The 12,500-nt window shown below is 46.7% G+C and overlaps 1 protein-coding gene across 1 annotated transcript in view; it reads left to right on the top strand.

The window, feature by feature from the left end:
- Nucleotides 1–12,500, top strand: part of LOC310801605 (cGMP-inhibited 3',5'-cyclic phosphodiesterase 3A-like) — a gene marked incomplete at its 5' end in the record, with an annotated part of 65,622 nt that overhangs the window by 35,366 nt on the left and 17,756 nt on the right. The window contains 2 exons of the mRNA XM_083665671.1: nt 5,864–5,914; nt 6,252–6,256. Coding sequence (XP_083521797.1) covers nt 5,864–5,914; nt 6,252–6,256 — 56 coding nt within the window. The remainder of the gene's footprint in view (nt 1–5,863; nt 5,915–6,251; nt 6,257–12,500) is intronic.

The raw sequence follows: 12,500 nt of genomic DNA, 5'->3' as shown, positions 1-12,500 counted from the left end.
GTCGTGACGACCAAAAGGTAAGGTAAGCCAACACATGGTTGTGATCATGAGAATATCTCCACCTGCAGGTGAAATACATCATTACACAACATTTGACTATCATTTCTCATCAACCCCAAACATGGTAGTGTTACTACTGTCCTATGTAGTGTTATTACTGTCCTATGTAGTGTTACTAGTGTCCTATGTAGTGTTACTGTCCTAATACGTGCACACAAGTGCATCATTCTATAATTTGCGTACGTTTTGCTTGCTGTTATTTCTGAAACACTCAGATTGGATGTATGGATTCTCTTCTGCAGGAGACCTGTATGAGACAATATGGCTTGGCAGCCAGTCAGCTACTCACTTGAATCAAAGGAGATGATTGGCTATGGGAGGAACAAGTAAGCAGATCACTGGAAGACCACTCAGACTAAGCCCTGGTATCTGGGAAGTCTGCAGAGCTGTGTGTGTGTGTGTGTGTGTGTGTGTGTGTGTGTGTGTGTGTGTGTGTGTGCGTGCGTGTGCGTGTGCGTGTGCGTGTGCGTGTTTGCACACAGTAATCCTAATGCCAGAGCGTGGTCCGATTAATTAGACAGGGAACAGTCTGCCAAAACCAATGGGTGAGTTGATTGGTAACCACTGAGATTGACCTCACTACTCTACAGGGTACCACCACGGTATCCTAATTAGAATCACATTAACAACACAACAAACATGCTCTACTTCTGCCGAATAACAAACCGGACCATCACCATTAACCATTTCGGTTTGTCAAAACGGGGTTTTCTACATTCTGTAGTCAAGAAGATATGAGAAAAGGTCAGACGTGACAATCCAAAGCTTATGGCTCGAGTTCCACAGCTAACTTTAGAGCTAGCTTCTTTTAGGCTAATGTTTGCTTATTGCTAGCAAACTTAAACAAATATTTATTTCATTAAACCGGAACACAGATGCAGTATCTGCAGTTAACAGAGCAATACTCTAGTTACTCTGTAACTCTTTTCATTTTGAAAGTAGTCCTTGGTGACCTTTTAAACAAAAGTTAAACTTTAATTAGATGTCTTGTTTCACAGTTGTTCAGTGACTTGACTCTTGAGCCCCTGACAAGAAGTGACCTCCTCGTGAGTACCTTTACATTAACTGCATAGAAATCATCCATAAAAACGTAATTTAATAACAAGGTCATTGTTTTTCTTGTTACTGATAACTACCAGAGATTACCGATAAATACCACGGTTATTACCATGTTATTACACACGTATTCAGAGCTGTAATGCTAAGTGCTTCCGCCATTTCTCTATTGCTTAAGTGCACAGTGACGGTAGCTAGTTAGCTTGTCTATATTTGCACTTCCTCCAGTCAGTGTAGTGTGCTAGCATGAATGATGATCCAAGTGGACAGTTATCAACTACCCTGATATGAAGCCACTAATGAGGGACAAATGGGATGCAGACAAAATGGAAGGGTGGAGAGAGAGAGAGAGAGAGAGAGAGAGAGAGAGAGAGAGAGAGTTGAAGAAATGGAGGACGGTCATGAATGAGTGATTATGAAACGGCTAGCCGTAGTCTTGCACAGAGCTATATTAGGCTTCAGCAGTTTCCGGCCCCCTTGTCACACACTGTTAAAAGTGCTTCAGAGCCAAAATGGAGTTGGCCAGAGTGACGCGAGGACAGTGGGCCAGGGGTGTATGCGTTTTCGGGTTGAGCAGTCTGCAACTGGCACACAGGCACTGTTACTGTGTGTGCTACGGCTCAAACCTGTTTCCTATCGACGAGTCTCCGGTGTTGCTCTGTCTGGGTGTGTACTCCAGGGGAGAGGCTGGTGGAGGTAGAAATCGGAGGACGGGCTCATTGCAATGCATGGAACGGAATCAAGAACGGTATCGAACCCATTCCTCATTCCCTTCTATGCATTACAATGAGCCCGTCCTCCGATTTCTACCTCCTCCAGCCTCCCCTGACGTACTCATCCAACAGCATGTTTAACAGAGGAGCTTATTGCAGTGATGTTTGTGTTTTGGATAGGTCCTCTCCCACACTCACCAGTGTTGATTTACCACCTCTGTGGCCGGGGTGCTTGCTGTGGCCGTGGGCCACGGTGGACCAGGCTTTGACTGCCCGGTGGCATTCAAACAACACTCCTCTTAACCTCCAAATACATCTAGGCCAAAGGTTTGAAGGATTGTGGGACTGTTTTGAATGCAGTAAGTTTCTAGTGGATGGTTGTTGGAGAGGAATGTGTTTTAAGCAGCACTGGGGTCGCGTGTTTTTCAATTTTATTTTATTTTTAATTTTATCATAGTTAATATTCTATTAATGCAATAAAATCTGCTCCGCTGTCAGTGCTGTAAGTGTCCCTAACAAGTCTCAGCAAACCTCGTTTGACAAAGTCACATTGGGACAGACGGTTAAAGACTGCCTCCAGACTTTATGTCCCAAGATGCCACAGAGTGAGCCTTGAGGTGGCCTGGAGCAGGGTATACATCCTCCTCCGTGAGCCCTCGGGGACAGACAGGGCCAGCTGCCTCCTCTAAATCAGCCCTCCTGGCCTCTAGAAGAGGAAGACCCCCCATCTCTACCCTCCAGGACCTGAGGGGCTGCAGATGTTAGTTCAACTCATGATTAAACTGTCCACTTGGTTCTGTGGTTAGCAGGGGAGGCTGGTAGAGGTACAAATCGGAGGACGGGCTCATTTTAATGCATGGAATGAAATGAGGAACACACGTGTTTGATGCCATTCTTTTTGTTCTATTCCATGCATTACAATGCACCCGTCCTCCGATTTCTACCTCCACCAGCCTCCCCTGGTGGTTAGCTATCATTACCTGGACCTGTGGGCATGTGTTCCATGACCTAGCTAGCATCTGAACTCTGAATGTACTCCTATGGTACTGTAGGTATCAGGAATATCACTTTGGATCATAATCCCGTGGTAAATCTCCAGAAGGCTTTGGCGAATTTAGCTCGAGCCATATAAAAATGCCTGACGCCTGATTGAGTGTGTCATGTTGTTCTAACTGGTAGCAAACCTCTGCGATTGAAAGACATGGATTTCTACGCTTCCATCTCGCAAAAAAAAATACACAAAACAGTTTGTCGGTAGGAGGCTGGTTTCAAATCCTCGTAAATCAAATCTTTATTGCTCTAAACGATGGAGAGGTATTGTAAAAACCTGGCCTAGTATGACTTATGGGACAGCGTAATGAATCTAACAGAGGGTGAAACAAAGGGCTTCAGCGAAGTTGTTATTTCTCTCAGTAGGTGCACTTGTATTTTTAAGACAAAAACAAATCCATTTGGAGATCTTACCGCAGAGGCTGACTGTCTCTCAAAGTCTGGAAGGTGTCCATGAAAAACCTTTGAGATTTTCTAAGAAATCATTCATGTGTGGTTTTACCTCTTCAGACAAAATATCAGGTCTGTGTTGTCAAAGGTTTGAAGTATGAGTCGAGCTGTGCCCTCACCTCTCCCTCACGTCTAGACAACAGACCTAGGGTAGAAGTATTGGTAACACTTCATTTGGATTGCCCCAAAAAGACGGTTTGTAGATCGTTTGTAGACGTTCAACTCACCGTCAACAACATTTCAACTAACTATCCACTAGCCCTAGCCTTAACCCTTATCCTAACCCTAACCCTAACCCTAACCCTAACCCTAACCCTAGCCTTAACCCTTATCCTAACCCTAAACTTAACCCAAAACCTGACCCCAGCCTTTACGCTAAGCTTAATCCTTACCCTAACCTCTACTCTTACCCTAAACCTGACGTCAACCGTAACCCCAGGAAGCTGTTGCATATCAACAGTGGCAGTTAATAGTATGTGTGTGCGTGCGTGCGTGCGTGCGTGCGTGCGTGCGTGCGTGCGTGACAGTGTAAGTAACCGTCCGTACTGTATGTGGCAGTCACACAACATTCACACACAACGGATCTATTTCTTTATCAAAGTTCAGGGCGCAAACCTTCGACAACTTTGATTCCACAGTGGCCTGTATTAAAGTCACCCCTGTAAAAAAAAAAAAAAACTTTGAACCTTTGAATCAGGCTGTGTTTCTCCTCTTCTTCTTCCTTTTTTTGTTTCGCGAGATCAAAGGGCGGGTGTAGAACTCTGCGTGGTCTGGGTGCTGGCTCTCAGAGTGAGGAGATGAAAGGTTGTTATGTAAGTCTGAAGGGCTGTTTATGTGTCTGCGCCTGGAGAGCCTCACTGATACTAGGAGGTTCTAATGGTCCACGACTCTGCTGTGATCTCTGAGGAACAGCACGCCTGCTTCTACCACGAAAACCAAAGGCTTGTCACTGGAGCCCTAAAAGAAAAAGACAAATATTTCACCGGCCGGGCAGATACAGTACTTATGGTCCACAGTCGTTTACATCTTCTGCGTCAACTTTTTACACAGCTGAACGCTCGTTGACTTGTTGCAGATGGTAAACCGTGGTCCACTTTAACGCATGAGAGCGTTTATATATATATACAGTATATACACTTGATAAAGCTTCAGGATGACTCATAGATATTTGTGCGTTCTCCATTAAAGCGGTCTTTGGCTTAAGCTTTGTTTTACAGACAGAGGAGGAACGGGGTGGAGAAAGAACTTGCACATCCAGGAGTCTTAACGGTAGACAGAGCAGATCCTACTGTAGATATAGTACTTTACACAGTATTGTTAATTCTACCAAACTACACAGAGAGAGAGAGAGAGAGAGAGAGAGAGGTCACCTGTTCAGTGAAATTCAACAGTATTGTTAATTCTATTGTTAATTCTACCAAACCACAGAGAGAGAGAGAGAGAGACAGAGAGAGAGAGAGAGACACCCAGACCCAGCTTGAGTTGCTGTAACATATCGGTGAAACATCACAGCATGGGAGATGACCGTGACCTCACATTCTTCAGCCTGTGACTGTCGTCACAGTGGTTATAGTGATTGTTTATTGATTGGGTCAAATGCCATACAATAGTGTTGCCAAAGACCTGACAGGGAGGGGACGGGATGGGGGGACCTATTTAGCTGTGGCACACAGAGGCAGGGCTCAGGCCATTCCTGATTTACTGCAGCAGATTATTCTCTCCTGACCCCTTGATAAGGCCACAGGAAGTCCACTGTAGGCTTTGTTTAGAGTTGCACTGTGGGAAAGCGCTCCACAGATCAGTCATACAGCACCACCGCACTGCAACCATGTTTCCACTCAGACCACAACCTCCCCCCCCCCCCCCCCCCCTCCTACACAGTAAATTAAACTTGAATTATCAATACGGCTCTTATGCTGAATTCCCGACCTCAGTGTGCAGCTGCAATATGTCAGCGGTGAAGCAGGGGGGGATGAGTGGAGGTTGGGGGGGGCGGGGGGGGGGGGGCTTTCAGGGCTCGGTAGGAAAGCCCTAATAGAAGCAGCAGGGTTTATGTTCTGTCCCATGCGCGCTCCTGTGTTGTGTTGTGTGGAGCAGACAGCGAGCGGAGTGCGTGATTGGTGTCAGCGTTGAGCTCCGTCGCTGGGTGACTCCTAGTCCAAGTGTAAAATGGCTTTACGAGGCCTGTGGGAGGACACAGTGCCTGGTAATTAGAGAACATAAAAGTCCTCTGCCTCCGCTGGCCCATTAAGCTGTGAAAGGAACGAAAGTAAACCAAACCTGACTGTGAAATTGAATTAGAAGCCTGTGCTTAATGGAAAGTGAAAAATAGACAAACCCTCAAGCATGTGTCCCCCCCCCCCCCCCCCCCCCTCCCTTTTCTCTCCTTTATCTGCCTCTCATTTTGAGCATCGTTGAACAGGAGCATGAGTGATGATGAGGCAGGCTTTTCTCAGAGGAAGGGAAGGTTTTCACTGGTTAAATGTGGTTCTCTCTCTCTCTCTCTCTCTCTCTCGCTCTCTGTTTCTCTACAGATGCTCCCACACTCAGAATGGGACCACAAGAGAGGCTCCCGAGGATCACAGGTTAGTGTCGTTGGCTTCCCACATAGAGAGAGAGAGAGAAGGAGAGAGAGAGAGAGAGAGAGAGAGAAAGACAAGGAGAGAGAGAGAGAGAAGGAGAGAAAGACAAGGAGAGAGAGAGAGAGAGAGAGAGAAGGAAAGAGAGAGAGAGAGAGAGAGAGAGAGAGAGAGAGAGAAGGAAAGAGAGAGAGAGAGAGAGAGAGAGAGAGAGAGAGAGAGAGAGAGAGAGAGAGAGAGAGAGAGAAGGAAAGAGAGAGAGGGAAAGAGAGAGAGAGATTGAGACATGGCAATGTCAATGTCCCTGTGGCTCTCTTTGTCCTGTTTCCTCCCATGGTGCCAGGGAAGGCGGGTGGGGGGGGGGATGGGGGGGGGGGGGGGGGCAATGTATGGAGCTGCTACAGTATAGAACCAAGAGGGGCAAGGTTCCAGAGTTCATAAGAACAAACAATGCCCCCAGTGCTGGCATGGCCATGCGTGAGTGTACTGTACTGAGTGTTCCCTAATCTGGAGGATATCCTTCTCAAGTGGATGGATGGTGGACTTGTGCCCTCACTCTGTCCCAGGGAGTAGTGCCACTGTAGGGAGCAGAGGAGGCTGGGGGAGGTAGAAATCGGAGGACAGGCTCATTGTAATGCATGGACCGGAATGAGGAATGGCGTCAAATACGTGTGTTTGATACCATTCCTTGTTTCCGTTCCGTGCATTGCAATGAGCCTGTCCTCTGATTTCTACCTCAACCAGCCTCCCCTGGTAGGAAGGTACACTGCATAGCCTAGGTTTGGGGAAACTTGGGGAAACAGAATCATTTTACAATGTGGAGGGTGTCTTTCCCAAAAAGATGTCAGAGTTGGTCTCAGAGCATGACTGTCAAGCATAAAGTGACAGTACGTTTTTTGTTTTAGAGAAAAATGGGTATGATAGCTATATGAGATTGAGATTACTGAAATGACTGCTTAAGCCTACTGAAATGACAGTTTGAGCCTACTGAAATGACAGTTTGAGCCTACTGAAATGACACAGTTTGAGCCTACTGAAATGACACAGTTTGAGCCTACTGAAATGACAGCTTGAGCCTCCTGAAATGACAGTATTAGCATACTGAAATTACAGTATTAGCCTACCGAAATGTTGTCTGGGGTGCGTAACCAATTTGTTATGAGGGTTACCAGGAAAACGTAATCCTGGCTTGATTGATGGATTCCCTGGCCTGACATTCTGACTCCTCAGCTCATTCTGACTCTTTTATTTGGATAGGTATACGGGTTCCGTCAGTGGAATCTCGTAAACGTCCAGACTGACAAGATGTTTAAGACGTTGAGGCTAGTGTTGGCGTCGTGTCCCAGCTGGCCATGCTTGTTTTCCCGTTGGCTCCCTCCCCTGGACCGAGTCGAGTTTCAGAGAGGCCGGTAGCTCCCTGCCACACCATAGAGGCCCAACGGGGGCGTAAATCACACAGCCTTCTCCAAAGCTGTTGACCAGAGGAGATTTATTGATTTCTGCAGTGCCATATTTGCCAACAAGCACACATTAGCAGGCTCATTTTCCCAACCACATCGGGTTTTTTCCCCCCTCAAAAGGTTGTGGGTGGATGTTTTAACTTACGAATCGACACTGAAGTTATGTATGGAAAGAGCTATTCAAATATTTTCATACATCACTTGAAAACACATTGGTTTAGGAACATTACGTGGGGGAGATTATCGGAGAAAAAAGGGGCTTGTCGCCCCCCCCGGATCTCTGACCTTTATCAAAGTGGATATCTACAAATGTATGGATCAGACCAGCCATCATACACTAGTCATGTTTAAAGGCATTAAAAACCCATCAATCACTTCATATTGTATCTCCATCTATCAGGGGGAGGCTGATAGAGGTAGAAATCGGAGGACGGGCTCATTATAATGACTGCACACACATGTTTGATACCGTTCCTAATTCCGTTCCGTGCATTACAATGAGCCCGTCCTCCGATGTCTACCTCCACCAGCCTCCCCTGATATCCATAATAGCACTGTATACTTTGGCACTTTGCACAGCCTCAACCATTGTATCAGTGTCACTACATACAGTATGTGGTATTAGACACAGGATACACCCTTCTCTACAAGATACACACACGTCTCTTTACCAGATACACAGTGTACATTACAGGACAGCTTAAGCTACTGTACAGTATGTCTCTGTCTCCTTACAGCATGTCTCCCTGCCTCCCTCTCTCTATCTCCTCAGCCGCACTGTAGGCTGCTGACACACACACACACACACACACACACACACGCACACACTCAAATGCACACATGTACGTATACACATACACACACACACACACACACACGCACACTCAAATGCACACACGCACGCACATAGACACACACACACACACACACACACACACACACACACACACACACACACACACACACACACACACACACACACACACACACACAGGGAGCTCGCGTTAGCCAGCCAGGGGGAGGAATCAGACACCCAGAACAAGAGGAAGGAAAAACAAGTCTCTCCTCGGAGACGGGATGGCTGCATGTTAGGGGTCAATTGGACTGACCTTTCCCAGTAAATCTTTAATGAGGCAGTTATTCCTTTGTTTTGTTTTGATTTTCTCTCCTTTTAATTAAATATGGAATAGCCTGTAATTGTATCCCTGCTTGTGGGTCTGGCTACACAGCATCCCTCAGACAGAGGAGCGCAGACGGAGGAGCCGGTTAGAGTTCTTGCCGTAGTAACTGAGGTAGTGAGGAAGGGTTTGTCTCTGTGGGGTTTTGTGTTTCACCGTTTCTGCTGCGATTCACACTGTATCACCGCTCCGTGTTGTTTTAACCAGGGAACACCATCACACAGCCTTCCTCTCACGCTGATCTATTCAGACAGATAGAATCTGGGCCATTACAGTAATACAACTGCTGAAACATAAAACCACACGCTAACACTTTTTCAAAACATGCTGAGAGTTTTGCACAAATGAAATCATTCTTACAAAAACAATGAGCCTTTTTCAAAGTCTTTCTCTTCAAATCTGTTGGTTAAGCAAATTCCTTAATGTGCGTGTGTGTGTGCGTGTGTGTGTGTGCGGGTGTGCATGTGTGTGTGTGTGTGTGTGTGTCTGTGGTCTTGAGTGAGAGTTGCTTACATGAGACTTTATTGTGCTACACTGTGCTGCCTTTCCCCAGAGGATCAAATATCCTGAGGATTTCGCTAGTCCCTGGACTCCTTGAGCCCACATATCAACAAAGGTGTTTAACTTATGACTATATATATATAGGATATATCAACATATTGTCGCTCAACAAAAATGACGACGCACACACACACACGCACGCAGACACACACGTACGCAGACACACGCACATACACACACACAGGCAGGCACGCAGACACGCACGCATGCACGCACACACACACACACACACACACACACACACACACACACACACTTCCTTGCCTCAGGCGTTGAAGAGGGTGTGGGGACAAGTGAAAAGTGATTGCTGGAGTGTTTTGACTGGACCTCTGCATAGTTTATCCTAACTGCTGCCCAGGCGCTAATCTATGGTGTGTCTATGGACATTGTGTTGATTCTCTGGGCCTTCGAAAACCATAATTCACAGAAATTCGGGAATAGTTCAAATGGGTCACGGCGGTGTGTGTGTGTGTGTGTGTGTGCGTGCGTGCGTGCGTGCGGTAGCTTCTGCTCTGCTGTCGGATAGACACATTATCCAGACTTATCTAGACACACTAAGGGCTCATTTTTTAATTGCCTAAAAAACAGTCTTGGAGCAAACGCGGGCGCTGGCAAGGGGTGCCTGGGGTTGTGTCTGAAACATTAGTGCTGTTTTCAAGGGCAGAATTTTTCAGCGCAACTGACGGCTGACTTTACCTGCTCGTTGTCATGAACACACCTCCTAACACTGCTACTCCACCCACCTGAGCGGCGCTGTGGTAATTCCACCTGTTACCTCACCGGCGGTGGCCCTCGGGGGTGTGTCTGAAGCGTCTGAGTTATTTTCAAGGCCAGAATCATTCAGCGCAACTGATTACCGTCGACAGTTCGGCTGAAAATAGATCGCTGAACCTTTTTTTTTTTTCCCGCCCTTTCAGTGTGGAGAGACTAATTGAGAAATGGCTGCAGATTCCAAGTTGGTCTTTTCACAGTGAAGTTACCAGACTACAGAGAGAGAGAGAAGAGGGTCTGTGGGGCATGGAAGAGAGATCAGCTGTGAGATGGGTTTAAGCGCATGCTGCTGCATAAAGGAAACAGCCATAGAAGATAAATTAAATGTATCATGTGACCCGGCAGAGAGCGTTACGTAATATTACATAATGTTACGTACATTTTTCGCAGCGTGATATTTCAGAGGATGTTGCCGCTGTCTGATACTCATGTTTGGGATGTTAGGATGTGGATCAGAAGAATGTGAATATCGGAGCATCTCTTTGGGTGGGTTTTAATTTGCGCTCTATAGGGGGTACTGGCAAGGACAGGGTTTGTGGTGGAACATAGATGTTATAGAGGCTGGTGGCGGAGGCGGAAATCGGAGGATGGCAAAAAACCCATTGCTCATTCTGTTCCGTGCATTACAATCAGCCCGTCCTCCGATTTCTACCTCCTCCAGCCTCCCCTGACTTAGACGTATTGTGGTACAGCAGTACAGTATAGGCCTCGGAGGGCCAAGACTGACCTTGTTCTCTCTCGTCCAGCTCAAAGCCCCGACCTTTCCTTTCAAACAAACGCTCAGGGCCTGATTCATTGTGGGAGTTCTGCCCCAGGTGCAAACTGCATGTCTTACGAGATAAAACACCCAAAAAATAGGATGGATCGTACACTCACCGAGCACTTTAATAGGTTACACTTGTACACCTCATGGTGGAGGTGGTGTCATGGTGTGGGGAATATTTTCTTGGCACACTTCGGGCCTGTTAATACCAATCAATCATCGCTTGAATGCCACAGCCTATTTGAGTATTGTTGCTGACCATGTGCATCCCTTCATGGCCACAATTTACCCATCTTCTAATGGCTACTTCCAACATGATAATGCACCATGTGACAAAGCAAAAGTCGTCTCAAACTGGTTTCATGAACATGACAATGAGTTCAGTGTTCTTCAGTGGCCTTCCCAGTCACAGGATCTGAATCCAATAGAACACCTTTGGGATGTGGTAGAACGGGAGATTCACAGCCTGAAAGTGCACCTGAAAGATCTGCAGGAATTGCGTGATGCAACCATGTCATCATGACCAGAATCTCAAAGGAAGTTTCCAACATCTTGTGGAATCAACGCACGAAGAATTGAGGCTGTTTTGAGAGCAAAGGGAGGCCCTACCCAGTATTAGTATAGTGTTCCTAATAAAGACTGGACCTCTGTATGGTTTATCCTAACTGCTGCCCAGGCGCTAATCTATGGTGTGTTAATGGAAATTGTGTTGATTCTCTGGGCCTTCAAAAACTCACAATAATTCACAGAAATTCTGGATTAGTTCAAATGGGGCGCGGCAATAAAATGCTCCTAATAAAGTGCTCTGTGAGCGTATAATATAATATATATATGTATATGTATATACATGTGAAGATATATATGTATATACATGTGAAGATATATATGTATATCTTCATTTATGATATATTTATTTTTCTCCTTCCCCCTCCCTAACCTTTACGGTACCCTTTTGCCCAACCTTCAATGTTTCTTTCCCGCTAGAAAAACACAGGTGCAATTTGTCCAAAAACGCTCAGGGCCTCAGTATGTAGGAAGAGAGAGAGAGAGAGAGAGAGAGATACTACTACTAAACTACAGAGAACAAGGCCCCGGTGCCAAGTTTGGAGACTAGTAGTATAATGTGAGCCATAGCTCACAGTCACAGTGGACAGCAGCCCTGGAGGTCGGCAAAAGTACAGAATCTCTTGAGCTACGACCCCCTGCTAGGAGTCCCACAGCTAAACATCTAAAAGGCTACAGCTTTACCCATGCACCTGGAGCGGGATGAGTCTTGCTCCACACTTTATTTTTCAAGCATTGACAGGTTTTGGGCATCGGTGGCTCTCCCAGTGCAAAAACAAAACACAACACATTCATCACGCTCTCTCTTCTTGGCTCCTCCGACTCTGCAGTTGGCCCGGGACTGTTAGGGCTCCAGCCTTGCATCACGCTCATCCTCTTGGTGTTTTTCTCATTGGGACGGTAGTGTGTTTTTGTTTTTCCTCTCTCCCTTTGCTCTGTGTGTGCGTGCCTGTGAGTTTGTGAGTGTGTGTGTGTGTGTGTGTGTGTGTGTGTGTGTGCCCGTGAGTCTGTGCGTGTGACGTGAGTGTGTGTGTGTGTGTGAGTGTGTGTATGTGTGCATACCCGGTTGCGGTTGCGTGTGCATGGGTGCGTGCGTGTGTGTGCGCGTGTGTGTGTATGTATGTGCGTGTGTGTGTGTTTCTGCTGTGTTTGTTTGGAGTTGAGGAGACGACCCCCTCAGGGTCTGTCCAGGGTCTGTCCAGGGTCTGTCCAGGGTCTGTCCAGGGTCTGACCAGGGTCTGTCCAGGGTCTGTCCAGGGTCTGACCAGGGTCTGTCCAGGGTCTGTCCAGGGTCT

Source organism: Argentina silus (genome assembly GCF_951799395.1).
Source record: "Argentina silus genome assembly, chromosome: 3".
In the NCBI taxonomy this organism is placed as follows: domain Eukaryota; kingdom Metazoa; phylum Chordata; class Actinopteri; order Argentiniformes; family Argentinidae; genus Argentina; species Argentina silus.
This window is presented reverse-complemented; position numbering and strand designations above follow the sequence as displayed.